At 53.7% G+C, this 26,332-nt stretch overlaps 1 protein-coding gene across 2 annotated transcripts in view; it reads left to right on the plus strand.

Moving 5' to 3' along the window:
- Nucleotides 1-26,332, plus strand: part of LOC144096619 (uncharacterized) — a 137,891-nt gene that overhangs the window by 27,500 nt on the left and 84,059 nt on the right. Inside the window, exon 1 of one of the 2 annotated variants that reach the window (XM_077629436.1) lies at nucleotides 24,836-25,656. The exons of the other annotated variant lie outside the window; for it this stretch is intronic. Coding sequence (XP_077485562.1) covers nucleotides 25,639-25,656 — 18 coding nt within the window. The 5' untranslated portion in view covers nucleotides 24,836-25,638. Of the gene's footprint in view, nucleotides 1-24,835; nucleotides 25,657-26,332 lie in introns of those variants that run through there. 2 annotated transcript variants of the gene reach the window in all.

Here is a 26,332-nt window from a genome sequence, read left to right on the forward strand (position 1 = left end):
CCCCTCTGCCCTCTACGTACGGCGAGCGCCTCCTCCTTCTCCGAGATGTGAGACAGATACTGCGCATTTCCTTTCACCAAAAACCAATTTTCAATTTCTGGCTCTTGCCCCGCCGCGGTGGTTCAGTGGTTAGGGCGCTCGACTGCTGATCCGGAGTTCCCGGGTTCGAATCCGACCTCGGCGGCTGCGTTTTTATGGAGGAAAAACGCTAAGGCGCCCGTGTGCTGTGCGATTTCAGTGCACGTTAAAGAACCCCAGGTGGTCGAAATTATTCCGGAGCCCTCCACTACGGCACCTATTCTTCCTTTCTTTCACTCCCTCCCTTATCCCTTCCCTTACGGCGCGGTTCAGGTGTCCAAATATATATGAGACAGATACTGCGCCATTTCCTTTCCCCCCAAACCAAATATTATTTCTGGCTCTTCTACTGAGCCGGAGTTCCCGGTTTCGAACCTGACCGCGGCGGCTGCGTTTTTATGGAGGAAAAACGCTAAGGCGCCCGTGTGCTCTGCGATGTCAGTGCACGTTAAAGAGCCCCAGGTGGTCGAAATTATTCCGGAGCCCTCCACTACGGCACCTATTCTTCCTTTCTTTCACTCCCTCCCTTATCGCTTCCCTTACGGCGCGGTTCAGGTGTCCAAAGATATATGAGACAGATACTGCGCCATTTCCTTTCCCCCAAAAACCAATTATTATTTCTGGCTCTTCTACTGAGCCGGAGTTCCCGGGTTCGAACCCGACCGCGGCGGCTGCGTTTTTATGGAGGAAAAACGCTAAGGCGCCCGTGTGCTGTGCGATGTCAGCGCACGTTAAAGATCCCCAGGTGGTCGAAATTATTCCGGAGCCCTCCACTACGGCACCTATTTCTTCCTTTCTTCTTTCACTCCCTCCCTTATCCCTTCCCATACGGCGCGGTTCAGGTGTCCAACGATATATGAGACAGATACTGCGCCATTTCCTTTTCCCCAAAACCAATTATTATTATTATTATTATTATTATTATTATTATTATTATTATTATTATTATTATTATTATTATTATTAATTTCTGGACTTAAAATAAGGTTGGACTGGGGAGTGAACACTCTTGTTAATGCGAAATCATAGTCCCATTATGAGAAGATTTAAGCCGGCGGCGTGTGATCGCAATAAAATTAGCTTCGGTTTAACCCCTGCTGAGCCGGGTGAGAGAGCGAAAGTTGTGGTTTTTCGGCCAAGTAGACGCGGCTTAACGTCTCTAACGTTTCCGCACACTGGATAGACAACGCGCTCACCCTGCCACCCTGGCAGGTGGCGGTGGGATGGATGGATGGAAACAACTTTTATTACTGGTCCAGGAGTCCACGGGCTTGTGCTTCACATAAAGGCCGATACAGCAGCCATTTCTGGCCGGCGGGCTAAGCGGCCTGTAAAGCAGCCACCCAGGAAGAATGAATGGCATTGTGAATGGGGGGAGGGGGGTACTGCCTGTGGGGAAGGACATTCCCAAATGTAATGGAATTAATGGTTGATCGCGACAGGTTGGTCACCCAATGAACGCTGCGGCCTATTGCTGCAGTGCCGCCCGTCTGTCACAACTTGCGCGCGCGTGCGGCAGACATGGGCGGTTTCTTCGGCACTCGTCTTCTCTCCTCCCTTCGCCCGCGGGCCTCTTGCGCTGCAGTGCATGCTGGAACCTGGCTGGACGGCTTTCGCGCAGCGCGCCTTCCGATGGTTTAGTACCGTGCTGCTCAGCTACAGACCGCGCGGGGCGGTCAGTGTAAGTGCATACGCCGGGAACCGTTCGCTGACTTCCCGTTCGTGTGGGGGCCCCGGTTTCGACGGCCGTGAGGGCATCCCGTCTTCTTCCCCCCACCTTGTAACTGCCTCCCCTCCCCCTGGCGAAGTCGTGCCCCTGCAGTTCCGCTCTGCCTCTGGCCTCACCCCTAAGAGCGTGCGTGCAGTATCCGTGTGTGTGTGCCTCCGTCCGTCCGTCTGTCTGTCGAGTTCCGTGCAGTGGCCGGGAGTGCAAGCACACCGGTCTCGCTCTCTTGTCTTCTCTCCGGCCCCCTTCTGGGCCGAGTCGGTCTACACTTTGCTGCTGTCGTCACAGAGTGAAAAAACTCTGGCGGCGGAATTTGTTCCGTGCCGCCTCCGCGACCGCCTTCGCCCCGCGCGCACGACTTTGATCGCTTCTCGAGAACGAGTCTCGCCGAAATCCTCGGAAAGAGGAACAAACCGCCCGCCTGCTGTTCGGTCGGAGTGGCAGCCGGACATTCCGCCGGATCTCGGCTTTTACTGATGGCTTCAACCTCGTTCTGAGCGAAAGAAGCCACCGTGGCGGCAGTAGCAATGGGTCCACGTGCAGCAGTTTCCTGCATTTGTTTTCCTATTCACCTCGGTGACTGCACCCAAGAGCTTCTTTTGGCGACGCCGATGCCGTAATGTGTCCCGATGCAAAACTTCCACGTGTCGGAAGGACTATACTTCAAAGGAGCCGGTCATCTCCCGTAAGGCACTTTATATGCCGTTGGAAAGGAGTGCACATATACTTGAGTACTCTGCCTGCAAGCGGTGACTCGTTTAGACTTCAAAAATACAGCTGCTTACAAAACGGTGACTCGTGCACTCCGTTTAACGGCGTATCTGAAACCCCTTTACGTGCATCCGGTGGGCGAGAAGCCGTGCACTCCCATCTGAGCGAATGTCTATATAGTAGGGAGAGCGTGGCGCCTGTGGTCTTCTGGAATTCTAGCTGGACCCGGGAGTGAATGCACTTGGGGTCTGGTAGGGTGAGGCTATCTCTAGAGACGAAACTTTTTCACGCTTGGAGTAGGCGGAAAATGTGAGTCTGCGTCAAGCAGCGACGCTGCTCTGCAGAGGATCCCAAGCGCGGTAAACCGCCTGTTGCTAAGTCGATGACTCGTTGTACTCCGCAAGCAGCAGCCACTGACATGGTGTACTCGTATCGGCCTATTTCTTTAGTTCACGTTGTGGCTTTCCGCCGATATACCGGCGTGCACGGAACTAGGCGCAGCGCGCTTACGCGTTTGACGTTGTACCGTCTCAGTGAAGGGTGTCAGGAGCGCTTCGTCCACATAACGTGTAGTAGTAGTAGTAGAAAACATTTATTCGAAAAAGGTAGGATAGAGAGGCGAAAATACAGATTTTGGGTGGAGTCCTTATTTCAGGACCCCAATGTCCACCGCAGTTGCTTTTGCTTGGGATATCAGCTTTCGCTGCGTCGCCAAGTCAGAGCTGAGCAGGGCAGACTCCCACTGTTCCTCGGTGTGAGGTTTGTCTAGTTCGGGGGGCTTGGGACCGGAGCAGCCCCATGTTACATGATATGTTGTTGGAATTCCGCCACACCAGGGGCAGATGCTGTCATATCTGTCGGGGAAGATGATGTGGTACTTGTGTAGGTTAGGAAAGGTGTTCGTCTGCAGTTGTCGCCATTCCCTCGCCTCTGCCGCCGTTAGCTTACGGTGTGGTGGGGGATAGACTTGTCTTTGTGTTCGGAGGAGGAGGAGGCGCTCGCCGTACGTAGAGGGGAGAGGGGTGAGGTTGGGGAGGTTAGTCGCTCGGTTAGTATATCCTCGAGCTAGACTGTCCGCGGCCTGGTTTCCCTCGAGCCCCTCGTGCCCAGGAGTCCAAGTGATTTGGTGCTTGCATGTGGAATTTTGAACTTGTGGGGTAGTCAGAATGGGAGCGACGGAGTGTGGAAGTCTGCCAGAGAGGAAGAGGCGACACGCGGACTGGGAGTCGGTAATAATTCTTAACTCATTTCCCGTAGCATCGCCGTGCTGGATTGCGAGGGCAATTGCAGCAGTTTATGCTACTGTGGGAGAGCAGTTTCGTAGGGAGGCGCTGGCGATTTCCTTGAAATTGGTGTCCAAGACGACCACCACCGCGTTTGTTGAATCGGGGTACATGGCTGCGTCGACGTATACAGCATTTTGTGCCTGTCGATGTGTGCGGCGCAGATAGTCCACTCGCGCCTTTCGTCGTCCCTTTTGTGAGTCCGAGTGCATGTTCTTCTGGAGCGGAGCTACATACACGCGAGTTCGCTGAGTTGAGGGTAGGTCTCGGTTGTCCTGGACGGCGCGTATGTCAGCCGGGGAACCCACTCTTTCCAAGATTGCGCGTCCAGCTTTGGTGGTGAGGAGGCGTTCCTTTTGCGATGCTAGCACGGCTTCTCGAATTTCTTCTATTGTGTTGGTCAGTCCCAGGTCCTCGAGGTGGCAGTTGGCCGGCCGTGTACATCGGGAGGCCTAACGCATGTTTGTAGGCGGTACGGATGATGGCATCTGCTTTGTCGCGCTCATTCCCCAGAAGTGGTAGGAATGGGAGACCGTATGACAGGCGGCTCATAACTAGAGCCTGCATCAGTCGAATTGTATCCTCCTCTCTGATGCCTCTTCGGTTGCGGGTGATGCGCCGAATCATGCGGGAGATCTGGAGGGCAGTTGTCCGGAGACGCTGTAACGTGTGGTTGGCTTTCCTGTCGTTCTGAAGCCAAAGGCCCAGGATGCGGATAAGGGGACTTCCTTTATTCTTGTGCCTTCGAGGTAAACCTCGATGTCGCCGGGAGATTTGTAGGCATAGCCCTGAATGCGGATAATTTCGGATTTGTCGGGTGCGCAGCAGAGGCCGCAATTTGCTGCTTGTCTTTCTACGCAATTTATTGCCTCTTGTAGGGTGTTTTCTTTGTCGGCAAGGGAACCCCAGGTGGACCAGATGGTAATATCAGCGTAGATAGTATAGCCGATGCCTTCAATAGCCTCGAGTGGTTTTGCCATGCCGATCATAGCTATATTGAAGAGGAGAGGAGAGATGATAGAGCCTTTGGGAGTGCCTTTGTTGGGTATCTGCTCTGTGCCGGAGCGGACATCTCCCATGCCAATCGTGGATGTGCGGTTGCTGAGAAAGTTTTTGATGTAGTTGAAGGTCTTGGGTCCGCAATCGAGGGCGTTGAGCTCTTTCAAGATGGCGTCGTGAGAAACGTTGTCAAAAGCGCCTAGCTTTCAGATCAAGTGCCATAATTAGGTGCTCGCCGCCTCTCGGGATGTTACTGAGTACTTCTTCCTTGAGAAGGAGGAAAGCGTCTTGCGTAGAAAGACTTTTCCTGAAGCCGATCATAGTGGGTGGAAAGAGGTTGTTGTCCTCTATGTAGTTTTGGAGGCGGGTCTGGATAACGCGCTCGTATAGTTTGCCCAGGGAAGAGGTGAGGGAGATGGGTCGTAATGCTTCCAGGCTTGGTGGTTTGCCTGGTTTTGGGATAGTCACGATTTCGGAGTGTTTCCACTCTGCAGGGAGTTCTCCCGCCTCCCATAGGGTGTCATTTATGTAGGTAGTGAAGACCTCAATCTGCGACTTGCCCAGGTTTCGAATCATCCCATTTGTGATCTTGTCCGCGCCAGCTGCCGTGTTGCGTGTGGCAGATCGAGCCGCGGCGTAAACCTCGGCAGTGGTGATGGGGGCGTCCAGCCTCTCATTTGGGCCTCCCGTGTACGAAACTGTGCTGGGAGGATGGAGGGGCGCCGATGTATTTGGTTTTGAGGGCGGTGAAGAGGGCCGCGTCGTCTCCGGGGTACAGATGAGCGATTTTCTTGAGTGTACGGTTAGTGGCAGACCGCGATGTTTGCGGATCGACGAGGCTGCGGAGGATCGCCCAGGTGCGGGAGGTCCCCAGCGTGCCGCGTAGTGACTCGCAAAATTCCTGCCAATTCTGTTGAGAGAGGTGTTGTGCATACTCTTGTGCTTCTGCCGTGATCTGTGTGATATGCGGAGTCTCAGGGGACGATTGAGGCGTCGGCGTTTCCATCTGCGAACCAGAGTCCGTCGGGTGTGCCACAATTTAAGAAGGTGACGATCGACCGCCGGATTATCGCGTGTGCATTGTACTTCGGTGGTGGCCTCCTTGTGTGCTTTCCGAATCTGTTCACTCCATTCACTGATTGATTGAATGGGGTCTTCCGGAACGGGATGTGCACGGTATTTAGTCCAGTCCGTGGTTTTGGCTGTTCCCAGGGTGCGACGAATGTTTGCGGAGGTGACAGACGTGCTTACGATGTAGTGGTCGCTACCTAAACTCTCTCCGAGATTTGTCCACGTAGCGTTATGGATGTTCTTGACGATTGTAAGGTCAGGGCATGAATCGCGCGTGACGCTGTTTCCTTCGCGGGTTGGGTATAAAGGATCAGTAAGTATTTCCAGGCCCAGGGCATCCCGAGCTCGTACCACGCTCAGACCACGCAGCGAGTTCGTTTTGTAGCCCCATTCCCTGGGGGGGGGGGGGGGGGGGGGGGGTTAAAGTCACCAAGTGCGATAAGCTGATGCGAAACAGCTAGCTGATCTGCCTCTTGAAGTATGTCAGAGAAATCGGCCTTGGTTGCTCGTGAGGGGTGATACACGCTCAGAACGAAGGTGCTCTTGCGGCCCCTCTTGTTGGGAATGACTTCGATCATGTTGTAGTTGATCTCCTGTTCTCTCAAGGAGTGTTCGACCACCGTGATGCCCTTAGAAACAAGGGTGGCAACTTTTGGCGAGCTCGCGTTGTGGACTGTGTAATATCCTGGGAGAGTCGGCGCTGGGTCGGCTCCTACCTCTTGCAGGCAGATTATATCGGGTCGAATAGGGGTGACATTGATGTATTGTTTCAAGAGGCTTTGTTTTCTCCTGAAACTTCGGCAATTCAATTGCCAGATCTCTAGGCGGTCAGGAGTGCCTGATTTACAGAGCGGAGCCATGCTGGTGGCTGGTAAAGCTCCTGACAGATTCGTTGTCGCTATGAGTCGTTGTCGCTACTCATAGCGACCGCCGCGGTCGCGCACCGGTAGGTTTTTGCTCGAGGGTTCTCAGAGCTGGTAACACGTTTTCTGCTAGGGGCTTTGGTGTTTATCAGTGCTTGTAGGGTAAAAAGTTGGGCGTCATGTGCGTCCAGGCGCGCGCCTATTTGTGCGATTTGGGCTGAGAGCTGGGAGGTGAATGTTGTGAGAAGGGGGTTCATGTTGTTCATAATGTTATTCAAGAGACGTCCCTCTATTTCTTCATATGTGTTGTGGAGGGGGTGGTTGTCGGTTGGCGAGGTGTGGGAGAGGGTGTCGCCACTGGTGGTAGCAGTGGTTTGGGGGGAAGTCTCATCGTCCCGGGGCGCAGGAGGTGGGGTAGGTTGAACGTGGGGGGGGGGTGAGAGGAGTGCACTTGCGGGCTAGCTCCGCTACCTGGGGTCGTAGCTTGTCGATAGTGTGTGCCATTTTTGCGCAGTCTGAGCATTTGGGTGGAGTGGGTGGGTTTGAAGGAACAGCGGGAGAGTTCTTAACGAGCTCTGCCCAGCTCACCTTTTTGTCCGTGGCCTTGGCTTGCCCCTGGTGTGGCCGGCTAATTTCCTTTTTTTGCTTAGGTGCAGAGGGAGGAGGGGTTGACCGGTTGGCGGAGACGGATCTCGATCTGCTCCTACTGCTGCAGCTTTGGCTAGATGACTCGTCGTCCGTGCTGAACCAGCGCGGCGTCCGAGTTCGGGCCTGGTTGTCTTTCCTGGACCGGTGTTGTTCCTTGATGGGTGGGGTGGAGGATCGGACGGATGGTGGCTTTTGCTTGAGTGGTTTGAACCGACTGGGGCACTCCTTGCTGCCGGTTTCGTGTGTTCCTCCGCACAGAGCACACTTCGGCAGGCAGTGATGTCCGTCAGGAGGATTTTGGGCCCCGCATTTCCTGCCCATAACGTGGGTTCAGGTCAGAGCGAGCTGAATGCACAGCCAGCGTTCACCACGCGCCTGCGCTCTCGCTCCGAAGAGAGGAAGGCGAAGTTATTCGAGAACACAGGTGTTTATGTACAGCCCAGTAGGCTGCATTACAGAACACTGCATGAGCACCCCACGACCCATCTCCGTGCTGCAGCGCCTGGAAGCGGGCCCACGGAGCCGCGCCAGCTAATGGCGACCGTGGGCCACACGCCCAAATAAAGGGTTAAATCGCGCGGCACAGCACGAAGGGCGATGCGCGGAGCACATCTTGGCTACGCAGGTCGATGGCTCATCGCGCATCGCCACCGGTAATGGCCATCGGGAACGGAGAACCAGCCACATCAGGTCCTCCCGACCCTGGAGCGTCAGCGCCGCGCAGGCCGCGGGAGACTCCGCGCGTGCGTTTCACCGGCCGCATTCTTGGTGCCCTGGGAAAGTGCAGAGAAGCGGGAGGATGACACTTCTCCCCGTTCATTTCCCGCTCGCGACCTCTGGCCAGAACAACGCTTGAAACGTCACTCGGATGGGTCCGGTGGGGACGCGAGGTCGAAACGGGAAGGACAGAGGCAAGGGTGTGACATTCCCGTAGAGCCAATGGGGACGATTTTGAAATGCGACGGTGGCGGTGCCTGGGAGTTGGCGGCGCGGCCAGCGCGGCTGATTAGCAGCTGCTTAGGGCGCTCGCTCGAGTACCAAAAACGTAAATAGTTTTCTCCAAAGAACAGTTTATTAAAGGAAACATCAGTAGTGACAATCGATGTACAAAAGTGATTTTAGGCATCTTGGGCATTGCAATATCAGTGACAATCGTTCTAAAAATCAAAATTAATAAATTCCATTATGGAAACCTAGAACACATGAGCCGCCAGATACCAGGATCGCTGCAATCGTTCCGACCGTGGCGACACTTATGGCGCGGACGCGCAACTTGCAACATGCCACAGCACTGACAGAGGGCAGAGTGATTAGCGGCGGCTCTCGGAGGAGTTTCCCTTCCAGGGAGAACGAGCAGCAACGCGACCGGCCGCGTTCCGCCCGCAGGCACCCTGACGAGCAAAACGGTAGCTCCGGCAGACGCACGGCGTAGCTCACGCGCCGCCATTTAGACACATTTAGTTGGACGTACGCAGTGAGCTTGTGCACGCAACGACACTGCGGGTAACAAATGCGCATGCGCAGAACGCAACGTATCTATCCGCGCGTTGCGGGCGCCCGCCCGCTACAAAGCATAGCGTAGCGTACGCAACGCGGGACGCTACGTGCTGCGTAGAGAACATGGCGGCGCCCAGCTCACCCGTTTCGGAATAAATACATGTCGCCGCTGGATGCTCTTACGCAATAGCTCGTTCATATGGTAGCGGTTCGCTCTTATTTCGCCTACTCTTGCCCACACGTGCCAGTATAAGCGATAACTAGCCCCTGTTTTTCAGACAATTTGGCGAATTTCAAGTTTCTAGGCCCAACTAAATGCGGTGTGTTTTCCTCGTAGCAACGACACCTGGCGAAGCAGCTTTGTAGTCAGTTCTTACATTTTCTTCAGTTTGCATAGTTTTTCTTCTTGGAGGAAAAAAAAGACGCTCGTAATGCACTCACCCTAGTTATCAGTAATCACGGACGAAAATTTCTTCGAGCGCTGACGTGCTTTGACGTCTTCTCACTAGATGGCGCTACTGTTTACGTGTGCGCTGAGGGACGCTACGGCACGGACAACTAAAAGTCCCGTGTTTACACTATTCACAACGTACGCAACGCAGTAAGAGATGCGTACGCAAGCTTACTGCGTACGCCCCAGCTAAAAATATCTAATGCCACGCCTGAATGCACCACTGACTTTTAGTTTCTGCAGTACTTGAACACGTTGGAACAGGACAGTGTTGTTCGCTGTCTCCTGTCCACGCCTCATCAGCAACATTTGCGTACAACTGGCCGTACGCAGCCAGCGGCCAGGTGCGGCCTCAGCCTGTGGAGGCCTAGTCGGCTTCTCGCAGCGTTCCGCGCCCTAGCAGCTTCTTCCCGTTCCCGATGCATCGAGTGAGGCAGCGCAAGAGTTGAGCATTTCTGCTGTAGAACAGCGCACGCGTGCTGCCCCTTGCCGTGCATGCTGGCTTCCGCTCCCCGAGTCTCCCCCTGTGCAAATAGGGCCTGCGCATTGCGCTCATCCCCAGTTCCCGGTCATACGAATTTTATGCGGCGAAGCTCTTACAGCGCGACGTTTCTGCCTTTCGCTTTACGTCGGTCGCCTTCCCACCCCGTCTTTGAATTTGATTTCGCCGCCACTTTTTAATTCTACTTCTGCGAGGGTGGAGGCTCTCCAGAGGGTGTACATAGGTGGAGTGGAGCATTTGTTCTGGTGTCGGAGGAGGCCTCTGGGGCGTTGAAATGGGTGCAGCTTGGCGTGTGGGTGGGCGTCCGCTTAGGTGGGTGGTGAGCTCGTCATTCTAGTGTCTGCAAGGCGAAAGCGGGTGGGCGGCTTCACTCCCTTGCTGTCACACGCCCACGCCGGGATTTTGTGGAATGGCACCACCACCGCTGATCCAGTAGAACTCAAGATCCCCTCCATTTCCCTTATTGCCAGTGGCAGTGCTCCAGTCTCCGTTGTTTCATGTCCCCGCGCTGCTGCCGGGCAGGTCGGAGCACCTTCGGGCGCTGCCCGCCGTAACCGGCGGCGTGCGCCAAGGAGTGGCCGCACGCGGCAGCGCCCACCGTTCCGCTGTCGTCGCCGATGTACTACAACAGCTCGTTGTCGCGCTGAGCGTGTATGCGACGCGGGGGTATTCCCCCGCAATTGGCAGCGCGCGCGCGAAACAGTTATCACCGGCGGTCGCCTCCTCTCCGGGCTGATACGCCCCAAGGGGGACTGCGCGTCGCCCCTTCGGCTCGCGCCACCGGAACACGCCACGGGTCCGCGCTCCAATGGTGGCCGCAGGTTGCTCCCACTCGAGAGGAGAATGCCTATCGCATCCGGCATCCCTCGCGGTTCCGATGCGCTCTCTCGCTGTCACCGCGGCGTGCCCCGACGGCTCCCGAGAGCTCTCTCCGCGTCGCTCCTTCACCGCTCCTTGTCACGCTACGGCGAAGGGTTTCCTCAGACGCTTATGGGCTGGCCTCAGCGCGGCTCTCACCGCCGGTATAGTCTCAATAAATAGGGACGTTTAGAATGGGGGCGTATTATTGTTCAGCGCATGCGCTCTGGCCATGCGGCCCCCTCTATTCTAAATGTCCCTAATGGCGAAATTTCCCCCGTTGTCCCGACTGTCCTGAGACACTTGCCAGAGCGGAACACGTGCCGTCCACCACTCTTTCCTCCCCCGCAGTGCTCTCCTCCGCTGGTAGGACTAATTCGCAACTGCGATGCGGACCTCCAGATGCCGCACGCGACCCCAAGAGGTAGCGAGGTTGTGTCTCTCTCCCTCGGACACCCTCCTTGTTGCGTATATACTCTCAGCATGCCAAGTGAGGCTCAGACTACGGAAACAGCGGAGGAGGGGTGCCCTTTCAAATGCGTCGCATCGCTGCGGTATCCAAGCGCTTGATTCCAACTTCACGGTGATTGGCGGAGAAGCTTGCGAAACTTCTCGCTGTCATACACGTCAGACAATAGCTTAAATGCGTGATAAAGTTTTCGTTGCTGTGTTATCCGTATGAGCTGGTTTATCTGGGATGAGAAGCATAGTACGCCGTTACCTTAAACTTCTATTTGCGTTAGTTTCATGGGGGTTTAACGTCCCAAAGTGACTCAGGCTGTAAGGGACGCTTTAGTGAAGGACTCCGGAAATTTCTACCACCTGGGGTCCTTTAAAGTGCACTGACATCGCACAGTACACGGGCCTTTAGGATTTCGCCTCCATCGAAATTTCACCTCCGCGGCCGGAATCGAACACGCGTCTTTCGGGTCAGCAGCCGAGCGCCATAAGCACTGAGCCACCGCGGCGACACGTTAAGACTTATGTGCTGGCCATTGAATGTGTTGTCAGTGTGAGGCAGATGCGGGTGCTGTCGAGAGTGTCCCTTGCATAGGACACATGTAGGACCCACGTGGGCGCTACATGTGGGGGCCCCTGGGGACCCCAGACGGGGCTTGCATGCGGGCGCTCTCGTAGCCGCTGCCATGTAGGAGACGTCATAATGGGGCACGGCACGATTGTGCAGACCTCTGGTACAGAGACGAAGGTTCTGAATTCCTATCTATAAAAGACTTCGGCCCCAGGCAGCTCCTTTGGACTGTACCTTGGCCCACTAACCTGAAAGTGCTGTCTCGTGGAATAACAGTGCGGCGAGGCAACATTGAGTATTTGGCTCAGTATGCCGTCGGCGTCTCCACACTAAACGCACGGCGGAGCTGGTGATTCGGGCACCCTCAATGTTGATGCGATCCAGTTGCATCTGCATGCACCGCCGACACTTGTCTCAGCTACGCGGTCACTTGTGTGCACTGAGTTGGAGCGTACAGTCTGCAAAATAATTCCCCTCTGACAGATCCCCGCAGATGGTGAGTGCGCGTGTTGTGCGCCGCTTGGGTGGCGCAATCCGTGCAGCTATGGTCTGCTGCGCCTTGTCCGGCGTGGACGCGGAAAAGCCGCAGTGCCGTTGCGCAATCCCTGCTCCGCTCTCTCTCTGCCCTTCTCGGAGAGGCAGGAATACTGACGCACGCGCAGGCAGCACCGGCGGAGGAAGGGGAGGGACCAAGATCCGCGTGTGCCTGCACTGACCACCTGCTGCCATCTCGGCGGATCCTCTTTCCTTCTTTCTTTTCGGTGCGGCCTCGCGCGCCCGTGTGTATGCCCGCTCTCGCTGGGAGGCGGATGTTGTGCACCGCGGCGGCGGCTTGCCTGCTGGCCGGACACTGCGTTGCACAGCCAGCCGCCTCCCAGACTTCTTCTAGGGATTGTTGTGGGAGCGGACTTGCCTTCTTGAGCAAAAACGCTAATAGCTGCTTTACCCATTCGGCGGGGAAGAATAAATGGTAACGCACGAAGAGACCTGCGTATACCGTGGCTAATTGTTTTCGCCGAAAAATAGTAATAAAAGAGCCTCGATTGCTGCAGGGCGGATGGGCTCGAGTACGCAAAAAATAGTCTTGAAGCGATAAAAGGCCCCGGCGTGAGAGTATCCGAGGGTTAGAGTAAGACGAACGTGTCACGCAGGGTTGCTCTTATCGGCGTCCTTGCTGTGCTGTGTGCGCTGGTGGATGCACGAGCCGCATGTTTTTCGCCGCCTTACTTCTCTTCGGCGTGAGTGCATGCAAACAGCTCTAGGCTTTATCGGTCGCTGCGTGCTGCACACCTCTGTGGACTTACAGTGACTGGCATAGAACTCTCTCGGAGGCAAACAATGTCGTGACATGTTTTAACTCAAAACTCCCTTATTTACTTGAAGGTCAACAAAATCGATCAATCAATCACGTTGCACGTGGTTGGCTCGCTCTCGGTACGAGAATTACAACTGCAACAGCAGCCTCCAATATAACGTTGGGCTAAGACGGCTGCTCCTGTGAGATGCTCGTTGTTTTCGTTTTCTCGCCATCATCCCCGCGCTCTGTTGGGCTGGCGGTGTTGTGCGACCTTTAGGGAACCGCCCTGCTCATTAGGGGCCGGTAAATGCGGCAACAGCGGTGCGAGAGCGGCCGGCGCGCTGATCCGGATGAGCCCAGATGGGATTGCAGTAATGCCCGGTGTCGGATTATCCGTCCTTGATCCGCGTCGGCTGCAGCTGCGGGGAAGGGGACGCCACGCGCCGTCCGTCGTGCCTCGCGGCAAGGCTGACCCAGTTCGTGCCGCTCTGAGCCGAGCACCGAAGCGGCACCCGTGTGTGCAAGTATAGCTTTCAGGATGACTAAGTCCCACTGCTTTCCACGCACTCTAAGTAAGCGAAGTAATTGCGAACGAAAGGTAACTGCGTCGAGTTGCAATTTCTTTATGAAAACTGGCGAAGGGGGTTGCTTTGGACCTTTATGCCGGATTTCGGGGCCCCATTGAGCCTCTGTTGTAGCATTCTCGTAGTGAAATCTAGCATAGAGATATTCATGCCTTGCCGCCGCGTTGATGAACTGCGACAATGGTGCGAGTCTGCGCGCTTATATGACGCGCTTATCGCCATTTGCTCTGATGTGCACTGTGCATGGGAGCTATTCCTGGTCCATTGTCGTGGTACACCTGACGTCATACGTACGCTTTCTGTACATTCAAACCTGTCCCCCAAACCGCCAGATTACATGTTGCGCAGCCATGTGTATACTGCGGCAAAGCCTGAGCTCGATATACCGGTGATCTTGTGAATTGGCCACGTTTGTGTTTCTCCCGGCGGACAGATAAAACCCTTTTGCCTGAAGCAAGATATGGGCGGGTAGGGACTCGGGGTTATGAAAACGAAATACGCACAAGACGACGTGTCATTCGCGGAGTGTGAAAAGTCCGAAGAGGCAGACATGTTAGTCGAGCGAGTTTTTCCTGGCCAAGTTTTCTTTTCTTTGTAACCGCATGGCTGCTCCGAGGTAAATGCTAGTGGGCAACATCGACTGATGCCAGGATGATGCTGTACAAATCAACGAAGCGACAAATACATCTCGAAAGGAGGCCCTCCAGCCTATGGCGTCGACTGATTGTCATTAAGTCGCATCCGGCTAATTCGCGGTTAATTCTCTTGCGCATGCCAGTCCCCTCAGATGTAACGCTAGCCGGTGCTAGGTTATTAACCACGACGTCGCGACAACAGCCGGCCAACGCCATTTACTGAAATGCGTCATTTGGTGGAGCATTCACCGCTTGGCTCTTGAGTTGTATCCGGCTGTATTCAGCAGTGCGTCACATCGGATTGTGTGCGAGTTGAAGGGAGGCATCATTAATACGAAGTAGTACCCACATAAGCATTCCGACGGGAGAAGACGGACGCACAAATCGCTTCGATGTACCCTACCACTTTAGTGTAGTAGGTACGGCTTAATGGGCTGCATCACACTTGACGAACTTTTTTCCCGTGGCGACGTATCTTAATGGGCTGCATCACACTTGAACTTTTTTCCCGTGCGGACGTATCTTAATGGGCTGCATCACACTTGAACTTTTTTCCCGTGCGGACGTATCTTAATGGACTACATCACATGCGTTGAACTTTTTTACCGTGTGGACGTATCTTAATGGGCTGCATCACACTTGACGAACTTTTTTCCCGTGCGGACGTATCTTAATGGGCTGCATCACACCTTGAACTTTTTTCCCGTGCGGACGTATCTTAATGGACTACATCACATGCGTTGAACTTTTTTCCCGTGGGGACGTATCTTAATGGGCTGCATCACACTTGAACTTTTTTCCCGTGCGGACGTATCTTAATGGACTACATCACATGCGTTGAACTTTTTTCCCGTGGGGACGTATCTTAATGGGCTGCATCACACTTGAACTTTTTTCCCGTGCGGACGTATCTTGATGGACTACATCTTATGCGTTGAACTTTTTTCCCGTGGGGACGTATCTTAATGGGCTGCATCACACTTGAACTTTTTCCCGTGCAGACGTATCTTAATGGGCTGCATCACACTTGACGAACTTTTTTCCCATGCGGACCTATCTTAATGGACTACATCACATGCGTTGAACTTCTTTCCCGTGGGGACGTATCTTAATGGGCTGCATCACACTCGAACTTTTTTCCCGTGCGGACGTATCTTAATGGGCGGCATCACACTTGACGAACTTTTTTCTCGTGCGAACGTATCTTAATGGGCTGCATCACATGCGTTGAACTTTTTTCCCCTGCAGACGTATCTTAATGGGCTGCATCACACTTGACGAACTTTTTTCCCGTGCGGACGTATCTTAATGGACTACATCACATGCGTTGAACTTTTTTCCCGTGGGGACGTATCTTAATGGGCTGCATCACACTTGAACTTTTTTCCCGTGCGGACGTATCTTAATGGGCTGCATTACACTTGACGAACTTTTTTCCCGTGCGGACGTATCTTAATGGACTACATCACATGCGTTGAACTTTTTTCCCGTGGGGACGTATCTTAATGGGCTGCATCACACTTGAACTTTTCCCGTGCGGACGTATCTTAATGGGCTGCATCACAGTTGACGAACTTTTTTCCCGTGCGGACGTATTTTAATGGACTACATCACATGCGTTGAACTTTTTTCCCGTGGGGACGTATCTTAATGGGCTGCATCACACTTGAACTTTTTTCCCGTGGGGACGTATCTTAATGGGCTGCATCACACTTAAACTTTTCCCGTGCGGACGTATCTTAATGGGCTGCATCACACTTGAACTTTTTTCCCGTGCGGACGTATCTTAATGGACTACATCACTTGCATTGAACTTTTTTCCCGTGGGGACGTATCTTAATGGGCTGCATCACACTTGAACTTTTTTCCCGTGCGGACGTATCTTAATGGACTACATCACATGCGTTGAACTTTTTTCCCGTGGGGACGTATCTTAATGGGCTGCATCACACTTGAACTTTTTTCCTTGTGCGGACGTATCTGAATGGGCTGCATCACACTTGACGAACTTTTTCCCGTGCGGACGTATCTTAATGGGCTGCATCACACTTGACGAACTTTTTTCCCGTGCGGACGTATCTTAATGGACTACATCACATGCGTTGAACTTTTTTCCCGTGGGGACGTTTCTTAATGGGCTGCATCACACTTGAACTTTTTTCCCGTGCGGACGTATCTTAATGGGCTGCATCACACTTGACGATCTTTTTTCCCGTGCGGACGTATCTTAATGAACTACATCACATGCGTTGAACTTTTTTCCCATGGGGACGTATCTTAATGGGCTGCATCACACTTGAACTTTTTTCCCGTGCGGACGTATCTTAATGGGCTGCATCACACTTGAACTTTTTTCCCGTGCGGACGTATCTTAATGGGCTGCATCACACTTGACGAACTTTTTTCCCGTGCGGACGTATCTTAATGGGCTGCATCACACTTGACGAACTTTTTTCCCGTGCGGACGTATCTTAATGGACTACATCACATGCGTTGAACTTTTTTCCCGTGCGGGCGTATCTTAATGGGCTGCATCACACTTGAACTTTTTTCCCGTGCGGACGTATGTTAATGGACTGCATTACACTTGACGAACTTTTTTCCCGTGCGGATGTATCTTAATGGACTACATCACATGCGTTGAACTTTTTTCCCGTGGGGACGTATCTTAATGGGCTGCATCACACTTGAACTTTTTTCCCGTGGGGACGTATCTTAATGGGCTGCATCACACTTGAACTTTTCCCGTGCGGACGTATCTTAATGGGCTCCATCACACTTGAACTTTTTTCCGTGCGGACGTATCTTAATGGACTACATCGCATGCGTTGAACTTTTTTCCCGTGGGGACGTATCTTAATGGGCTGCATCACACTTGAACTTTTTTCCCGTGCGGACGTATCTTAATGGACTACATCACATGCGTTGAACTTTTTTCCCGTGGGGACGTATCTTAATGGGCTGCATCACACTTGAACTTTTTTCCCGTGCGGACGTATCTTAATGGACTACATCGCATGCGTTGAACTTTTTTCCCGTGGGGACGTATCTTAATGGGCTGCATCACACTTGACGAATTTTTTTCCCGTGCGGACGTATCTTAATGGACTACATCACATGCGTTGAACTTTTTTCCCGTGCGGGCGTATCTTAATGGGCTGCATCACACTTGAACTTTTCCCGTGCGGATGTATCTTAATGGGCTGCATCACACTTGACGAACTTTTTTCCCGTGCGGACGTATCTTAATGGACTACATCACATGCGTTGAACTTTTTTCCCGTGGGACGTATCTTAATGGGCTGCATCACACTTGAACTTTTTTCCCGTGGGGACGTATCTTAATGGGCTGCATCACACTTGAACTTTTCCCGTGCGGACGTATCTTAATGGGCTGCATCACACTTGAACTTTTTCCCGTGCGGACGTATCTTAATGGACTACATCGCATGCGTTGAACTTTTTTCCCGTGGGGACGTATCCTAAAGGGCTGCATCACACTTGAACTTTTTTCCGTGCGGACGTATGTTAATGGACTACATCACATGCGTTGAACTTTTTTCCCGTGGGGACGTATCTTAATGGGCTGCATCACACTTGAACTTTTTTCCCGTGCGAACGTATCTTAATGGGCTGCATCACACTTGAACTTTTCCCGTGCGGACGTATCTTAATGGGCTGCATCACACTTGAACTTTTTCCCGTGCGGACGTATCTTAATTGACTACATCGCATGCGTTGAACTTTTTTCCCGTAGGGACGTATCTTAATGGGCTGCATCACACTTGAACTTTTTTCCCTTGCGGACGTATCTTAATGGGCTGCATCACACTTGAACTTTTTTCCCGTGCGGACGTATCTTAATGGGCTGCATCACACTTGACGAACTTTTTTCCCGTGCGGACGTATCTTAATGGACTACATCACATGCGTTGAACTTTTTTCCCGTGGGGACGTATCCTAAAGGGCTGCATCACACTTGAACTTTTTTCCCGTGCGGACGTATCTTAATTGACTACATCACATACGTAGAACTTTTTTCCCGTGGGGACGTATCCTAAAGGGCTGCATCACACTTGAACTTTTTCCCGTGCGGACGTATCTTAATGGACTACATCGCATGCGTTGAACTTTTTTCCCGTGGGGACGTATCCTAAAGGGCTGCATCACACTTGAACTTTTTTCCCGTGCGGACGTATCTTAATTGACTACATCACATGCGTAGAACTTTTTTCCCGTGGGGACGTATCTTAATGGGCTGCATCACACTTGAACTTTTTTCCCGTGCGGACGTATCTTAATGGACTACATCACGTGCGTGGAACTTTTTTCCCGTGGGGACGTATCTTAATGGGCGGCATCACACTTGACGAACTTTTTTCCCGTGCGGACGTATCTTAATGGGCTGCATCACACTTGAGGAACTTTTTTCCCGTGCGGACGTATCTTAATGGACTACATGACATGCGTTGAACTTTTTTCCCCAGCGGGCGTATCTTAATGGGCTGCATCACACTTGACGAACATTTTTCCCCTGCGGTCGTATCTTAATGGACTACATCACATGCGTTGAACTTGTTTCCCCTGCAGACGTATCTTAATGGGCTGCATCACTCTTGACGAACTTTTTTCCCGTACGGACGTATCTTAATGGACTACATCACATGCGTTGAACATTTTTCCCGTGGGGACGTATCTTAATGGGCTGCATCACACTTGAACTTTTTTTCCCGTGCGGACGTATCTTAATGGGCTGCATTACAGTTGACGAACTTTTTTCCCGTGCGGACGTATCTTAATGGGCTACATCACACTTGAACTTTTTTCCCGTGCGGACGTATCTTAATGGACTACATCACATGCGTTGAACTTTTCCCGTGGAGACGTATCTTAATGGGCTGCATCACACTTGAACTTTTTTCCTGTGGGGACGTATCTTAATGGGCTGCATCACACTTGACGAACATTTTTCCCGTGCGGACGTATCTTAATGGACTACATCACATGCGTTGAACTTTTCCGTGCGGACGTATCATATAATGGGCCGCGTCACACTTGATGAACTTTTTTCCCGTGCGGACGTATCTGCATGACGGGCGGCATGACATGCGCTGAACTTTTTTCTCGTGCTGGTGTATGTTAATGGCTGCATCACATGCGTAGAGCTTTTTCCTGTTCGGACATATCTTAATGGGCTTCATCACATGTGTTAAGTTTTTGTCTCGTGCGCGCGTATCTTAATATGGTGCGTCACTCTCGTTGATCATCTTTTCACGTGCAGACGTATCTTAATGTGCTGCATCATATGCGTAGAACTTTTTTTCCTTGCGGAGGTATTTTGCGAATTCGGGAACTCCGCGGTATGGACGGTCGATGCGTCAGAATATACAGCTAACAGGCACGCGGCGCCGGAAGTCGAGCTGTGACGGGAATCATGTTTGTCGTGCGCGCGTCGTCCTCCGTTTTTAGAGGCGCGCAGTTCATCTCTTGACGGACGCTGCCTCCTCGTGCCACTCCCCCTTGGCGCGCAACCTTCGCCCAGCTTGACGGGGTGTCGTTCATCGCATCGCGGCCGCACGAATCTCCTGGAAGGAAGCCAGCATCACACTTCTCACCCGTTTCGAGGTGGCAGCGTCGGCCGGCGGTCGCCGTAGGGAGAGGCGGAGGGCGGCAGCGCATAGATGCGCTCCTTGGGGCATCACTGTCGAACTTGTTTGAATGTCAGTTATAGAGCTTGCCGTGTCCCGGTCGCTGCTAGACGCTTCCGCCGCTTTTCGACGGAAGCGGGATACAAAGGCACCCATGTACTCTGCGATTGCAGCGCACGTTAAAGCAGTTCAAGTCAGCCTGTACCAATCGTCTTGGCCATTCTAACGATAAAGAGACTTTCTCACCAAAAACGGAGCTTTTAAAGGCATAGAATGAGGAAAAAAATAAATACGAAATATACGTGTCGCGATCACCGGTCGATTTATGTTGACTGCGTCGTGGGTCGTGGTGACGGCGACACCTGTGTTTCAATTTTTGGTATTTTTTCGCTTATACAAGCTCCGCTGTCGATTAGAGTTGTCCCTCTATCGTTAGAACGCCTAAATCTATCGATACAGGCCAACTTCTGTTCCTCCTCACTGTTCCATAACACAACCGGAATATCCAGACAATTATTTTTTATTGAGATCAGTAATTGGAGTGAGTTGTTATTGTGACTTTAAAGAACCCCAGGCGGTCGAAATTAATCCGGAGTCCTCCACTACAGCACCCCTCATATATCGCAGTGCCGCTTTTGGACGTTTAGCTCCACATACAGCCATAGCAGTTGCTTCCGCTTCGAAACATGCCTATTGCTGGTGGCCACTTTGCGGAGGTTAGCAGATTGCAGGCGCCAGCTTCGAACGGGAAATAAAAACTGCCTCTGTCCTTCGTGATTAAAGTGGTAAAGACATGGTGTACCAAGAAGTCGCTGTTTTACGTAGCAGGTACTAGACACGACGCTGTTATGCGTGCTTAAAAACACAGGGCTGTACGGGCGCATCTGAGCTGGAAAGTGCATTTAGAAGTTATTGGCTGTAAGCCCCAGACAGGCAAGAAATTGCATTTAGAAGTTATCGGCTCTAAGGCATGCAGGCGCAGGCAGGCAGGCAGGTGAGAATGACCATGTCCGCATATCGCTATCCGAACAACAACTGCCTTCCGTGAGTACTGGATGTGAACACCGGATACGCAGGCACCTAATACGCATTTGGCCTAACTACGCAAATCGACTATCATTTTTTTTAACTGCATCATTTCACCGATCTTGTTTACACAGGCTAGGGCGGTTATCAACCGTCTCGTAAGTACTAATTTTCACACCGTTTATTTTGAGAGGTGTCGCAACAGTCAGCTAATGCCCAAGTGTGGCTCCATCTGCCGGACATCATTGCATGGGCGCTGTATAGGGAGTTTCGCTACTGGCATAATGATAGAGCTCTGCCTCGCGGTATCACTTGTCATCGCAGTGCATCTCCACCGTTTGCCCTGCAGGATGGCTGCCTCTCATTTTACCGCCGTTTGTCGAAGTCGCTAGCTAACTGGTGCTGAGCACTTACCGCGCTGTATTCATCTATCGCGCAGTCACTCCGTTCTAAGGTTGGGCTCGTCGGGCGTCGTCGGTGTTGGCGTGCACCGTCACTCCCTTTTACGCCTGTCCATTGTGCGCATGCGCGAGCCGGCAGTGCCGGGTGCACTCTATCACCCAAGTTCCCCGGCGCTGTGGTCTCCAGTCGTGAACGGGGGGGGGGGGGGGGGGGGGTGCCTCTCAGTGCGTCCTGGACTCCCTGCGCGCGCACGGCTTCGTGCAGCATCACTTACATTAGAAAAGAACTTGAAAAAAAACGTCATTTGGTAGCAATTGGCCATGGTCGGCGGTGTCCTGTACTACTCAGCTGACCGATCGCAGCAGTGAACGAAATGAGGTCTTTCTTTGAAAAAAATGTCGTGTGTTATTTATACGTGGCAGAGGCATCGACATTCTTGCGCCTATAATTTCGCCCTTTGATGAGCGGCTTGTTTAGGCAACAAGGAAAGCTGCATCAACGCCCGTCGGAGTACGGGAGCACGGAGGGACGGTGAAGAGAGGAGTGTGCTGCCGCTGCTGTTGCAGTGCCGCGGAGGGAATGAATCGCGGCTCACCGTCGGCAGACCCCTGCGCGCACCCTTGCTCCGTTGGCCCTTTGTCGCGGGCGGCGATCCGGTTCGCAGTCATCGTGCATGCCTGCCCGTCGGCTAACGAGGCGGCCTCCTACGGGGCAGAAGAGAGAGGAGATGCGCTTCCCCCCCGGGGCGATCGTGCGGCCGCTCCATTCATGGGAGGCGGATGCCCTCCTCATCCTCAAGCTCCGGGAACTTCTCCGCTGCTGGCAGAACGCGCACCTTGAGCCAAGCAAGAACCGGCCGCCGCTCTCCTTCGCGAAACTGCCGTCGCGGCCCTCGCAACGTTGAGCTGTCAGCCGTGCGTTCGTGCATGTTCATGAGATGCGGACGGGAAGCATCGTGGTCTAGTGCTTGATGCTGTCGCCCGTGCACCCGTATATCAAGCGTGTTCATCGCACTGGCGGCTGTCAGGTTGCTGCCGCGTGATGCGAATTTCAAAGATTCTTGCGTTCATCGTCACCGTTGTCATCAGCCGCTTTAAATGCGCAGTGCGGGGCAAAGGTCAAGCCCCGCCTTGCGCAAGTCGCGGCTACCGTATCCCCCACGACCTGATGCCGTCATTGGCACTCCTCCCCGGACATGCGTCTCCACCGTACTGCGGGCCTTTTGCCTTCCACCCTGTGATCTTTGGCTTTGTGGCTACGGGGCACCACCGTGCTGGTTGGCGTGTGCGTCGCCTGTCTAGCCACTCAGTCGCTAGCCCCCATTCTGCAGAAAATCCGGGGTCGTCGTTGTGAGTGAACAATGGGCCGGGGTAGACCACCCTACCCCGAGGTTGCAGCTGGGTCTCCTAGGTCACACGTGACTTTGTGACGCCAGCGCAGCATGCCCAGCAGCTCGCATTGTGAGCAAACTGCCCGCCGTGACAAATGACCCGGTTGCGAGAGGTTGTTCGGAAGCCCGTTTCTCACCAGCCCCACCGGTGGCAGCACCTGTTATCGCAGGGCGTGTCGCCTAATCGGTCCGCCAGGAGTGGTATGAGGACTCCCAGCGATCAAGTAGAGAATGAGCAAGTGTGCATATGTTGGCTGATTCCTTCCCTCCCGAGGGATGTGTCCGTGTTGTTCGAGGCGTATAGAGTGGCTTCCCTCTGACCGATTCTTATTCGCCCCGTAATTCCGCCACCGTGGTACGGATCTGTCGCGGGTGTACTGTACGGCCATAGCGCGTCGGCTGACGCTGTTGCGTGACGCACGCACAGTGGTGCCACATTTGGTGAGCAAACGCCTCTGGAACCGATCTGTTGCGGACTGTCGGGCTCTCGAAATGCGTTTCCCACTTTGGTAGCGGGAACTTGCGTGGACCACACCTCCTCAGTTGAGATAGAGCTGCGGCGATAAGCGGTTCCCGCTTTTGTCACCGAACGCGCGCTGTCTGAGAGGCTCATTCCAGACAGACAGCGTCTCACTCAAGTGGCTCCGAGGCGTGGCAGCTGTGCGCGGGCAATGCAGTGAGATGAAGGTGCATGTGGGAGAATTGAACCTGTAGGTTGCCGCATTTGCGCCGGCTTCGCCTCCAAGGTGCTTTCCATCTATCGGTGATGTTCTGACGCGCACTGTACGATATGGACACTGCGCTCTCCGCACGTCACCCGCGTGCTGTGCGTAGCGCTCGTCAAATAACCCCAGTTTGTGTTAGTTCAAAGTCCATATTTCGGCTCGGGACGTTAAACCCCACACAGCCATAACTGTATACGGTAGTGCTTGTACTGCGTATTGTATAAAAGCTTCGCTAGATAGAGTCACAATTTGAGGACTTTCGTAATAATTTTACTTCTTACTCAGTAATGTCGGCACATATCTGCACTGTGAAAACGTGACTCGAACGTTACAACTTCTGAAAGGCAGGGTTGGCGAGGGCCAGAAAAGTTGAGGGAATGTGGGTACAATATTTTCAAAGTGAGGGTGAGGGAGGAATAGCAAAAATGAGGGCGTTTGCCCGCTTTTTTGATTGCGAACATCACGAATGGGGCGCTTTTTGCAAAAGACGCACTTCACCTCTATGCCCTGTCTTTTTTCCTTCTTTTTTTTTCAAGAGGAGCCAATGGGAGACAATTTATTCCTTGCTTGCTCGGCGCGGACACGCATTTCTTATGGAAGTGAAGTTGAGTGGGGTCGGCAGAGGCGGCGGTCTGTTCTATCGAATCGGGATATTTAACGCCGTTGATTCCCCCTTTCCGAGCCTTGTGCACCAATCGGCTTCCTTTTGGAGGCAGTGGCGAAGCAGTGACCGTTTCGCGAATTACATTTTATGGCAGCCGCCACTCGGATGCCCTGCTCGTGCCCTCTTTGGGATTTGCAGAAATTCTCAAGCACGCAGTGGGCGAGCCAATTCCCTCCTCCTGTCGCTTTGTGTTTCGACTCCCAGCGAAGACGATGATCGGCCCGCTTTCTTGCTTGCATCGAATATATTTCGGCTGTTCCGCGAGCGATGACCCGCTCTCCTCCGACTGTCGGCGAGTCCATTGTTCCGCAACCGCGTTGGCTGTGCGCTGGCCTCCCCCAGTCCGCCGCTCTCTTTCTTTCCGATCTGGGCCTCAGTCGAGTGAAGCGAGGCAATCGTTTCCAGAAAGAGCGGCCGCGACTTCCAGCTGCTTCGCGAGTCCATCACCTGGCTCGCGGCCGGCCGCGCGTCTTCGTGGTGTGCGGCCGAGGAGGGAAGGGCATCCGGCTGGCACGGCCGTACGCGCGGGTCTGTCCGAGGGGCGACAAACACGCGTTTTTCCGCGCGCGCACCGCCGCCGGGACACCTGCTCCCCCGCGCCGCGACAGGTCGCTCTCCTCGCTACCGACGGCTCCGGTGGCCGACCCGTCCGGCGGAGCCCTCCTCCTCATCTTCCTCCTCTGTCTCTTATCTTCCTCCTCCTCGCCCCGTGAGAGCGTGACAGCAGCCCCGCGCGCGTTGCTTCCCGGATGTTGTCCGCCGGTCGTGGTCTGGCCGTCTGCTCCGCCGGCATCGTCTGCTCAGTGCGGCCCGGTCGCTGCTCGCCCGTGAGAGCGGCCCGCTTCCACCCTTGCCCGGGAAAGGCAGTGTGCGCAGTTGATACGTGTGAGGAAAGGAAGCGGGAGGCCCGTTGTTTTTGAAACGTGTTCCTCTGCTGGATTAACCGAGTTGTGTCGGGTCAGGTGTCGACCCGATACTTTCGCGTCGTTCTCCTGTGCGCCCGTTGCCAAGCGCCTTCGTGTTCTGCCTCCCAGCGTTGGCTGCTCGCGTACGGATTCCTGTCGTGTCGACGACGAATCGCGCGGACCGTGGGAAACTGGACGCGTGTGTTGTTGACGAACGAGCGTAGTAGAGAACGTCACGTGCGCGAGTTCCCCCCTGGTCGCGGTTAGTCTCGTCGTCGTCTGCAGTGTGCTACCGAAGGCTGTGAGTGCGTGGTCATCCTCGGTTCCATCTTGATTCCTCTTCGAGGAGTGTGGTGAGCAGTACGTTCTGTTTGCCGTAGACGTCGTCAGCTGCGCACAGTTTTCCTTCACGTTCGCGGTCGTCGTCGCTGCCATCGTGTCCCTCCACTGCGAGTGATCTTTCCGTCTGGGCCGCCACCTCCTTGAGTTCGGAAGGGGCTGCTTCGGGGGACACCATGGGACTGCCGTCGTGGAGAGGCGCCGCCGAGCGGACGCCCGCTTCCTCGAGCCCGTGCTGACCCTCTGGTGCAGGGAGTGTTGCGGCGACGAGCGAGGATTTTTACGCTGGCGGCCTCGACCCTCTTCATGGCTGCGCGCACCGTTGTGAGTATCGATCGCTCTCGGCTGGCCTGCGTACGATAAACTGCGCTGAAAATGCTTTTACTATCGATATGTGACCGAGTTGTGGTTGTGGTGGAGATACCGTGACGTTCACTGGTTTCGGCAGGCTGGCGCGACTTTCACGTCACTGCCTCAGGGCAGTCTCCTTGTAAATATCCATTTAGGGAACTTGAGGTAATGGGGCATTGTTCAGCAGCTGCGCGACTGCTTTATGCTAAGTGGCAAACCTGTCGCAAATCAGCTCCCTCCCCTTTGCTCCTCTCTTTGCGTGGCGGTTTCGTTATTTTCCTATTGTCTCTGCCTACCGCCAAGATTAACATTTGGCAACCGGTTCACACGTGGACATTGTCGTTACACGATGTTTTTATTCCTTTTTGCCTAATTCAGTCCTATTTTCCGCTGTATACTTGGGAAATACTTAATGGCCTAGCTAACTGCGCGAGAAACAGCTGGGCCAGTGGAAGAAAAAAACGCAGACGAGCGCAGACTTCCAACTTTAGCTTCGGAACATCCAAACTCTGATCCCTTTTCATTCCATGCCCTACTTGGGGTAGAATCCACCGGTGCTCAACTCCCGCGTGCTTTTCTTCTGCCTTTATTGAATACAGGTGAATAGCAACCTCTGCCTCCCGATTCTTGGCGGCTCCCCCAGCGTGGG

The sequence above is a fragment of the Amblyomma americanum genome, chromosome 7 (assembly GCF_052857255.1).
Source record: "Amblyomma americanum isolate KBUSLIRL-KWMA chromosome 7, ASM5285725v1, whole genome shotgun sequence".
Taxonomy (NCBI): domain Eukaryota; kingdom Metazoa; phylum Arthropoda; class Arachnida; order Ixodida; family Ixodidae; genus Amblyomma; species Amblyomma americanum.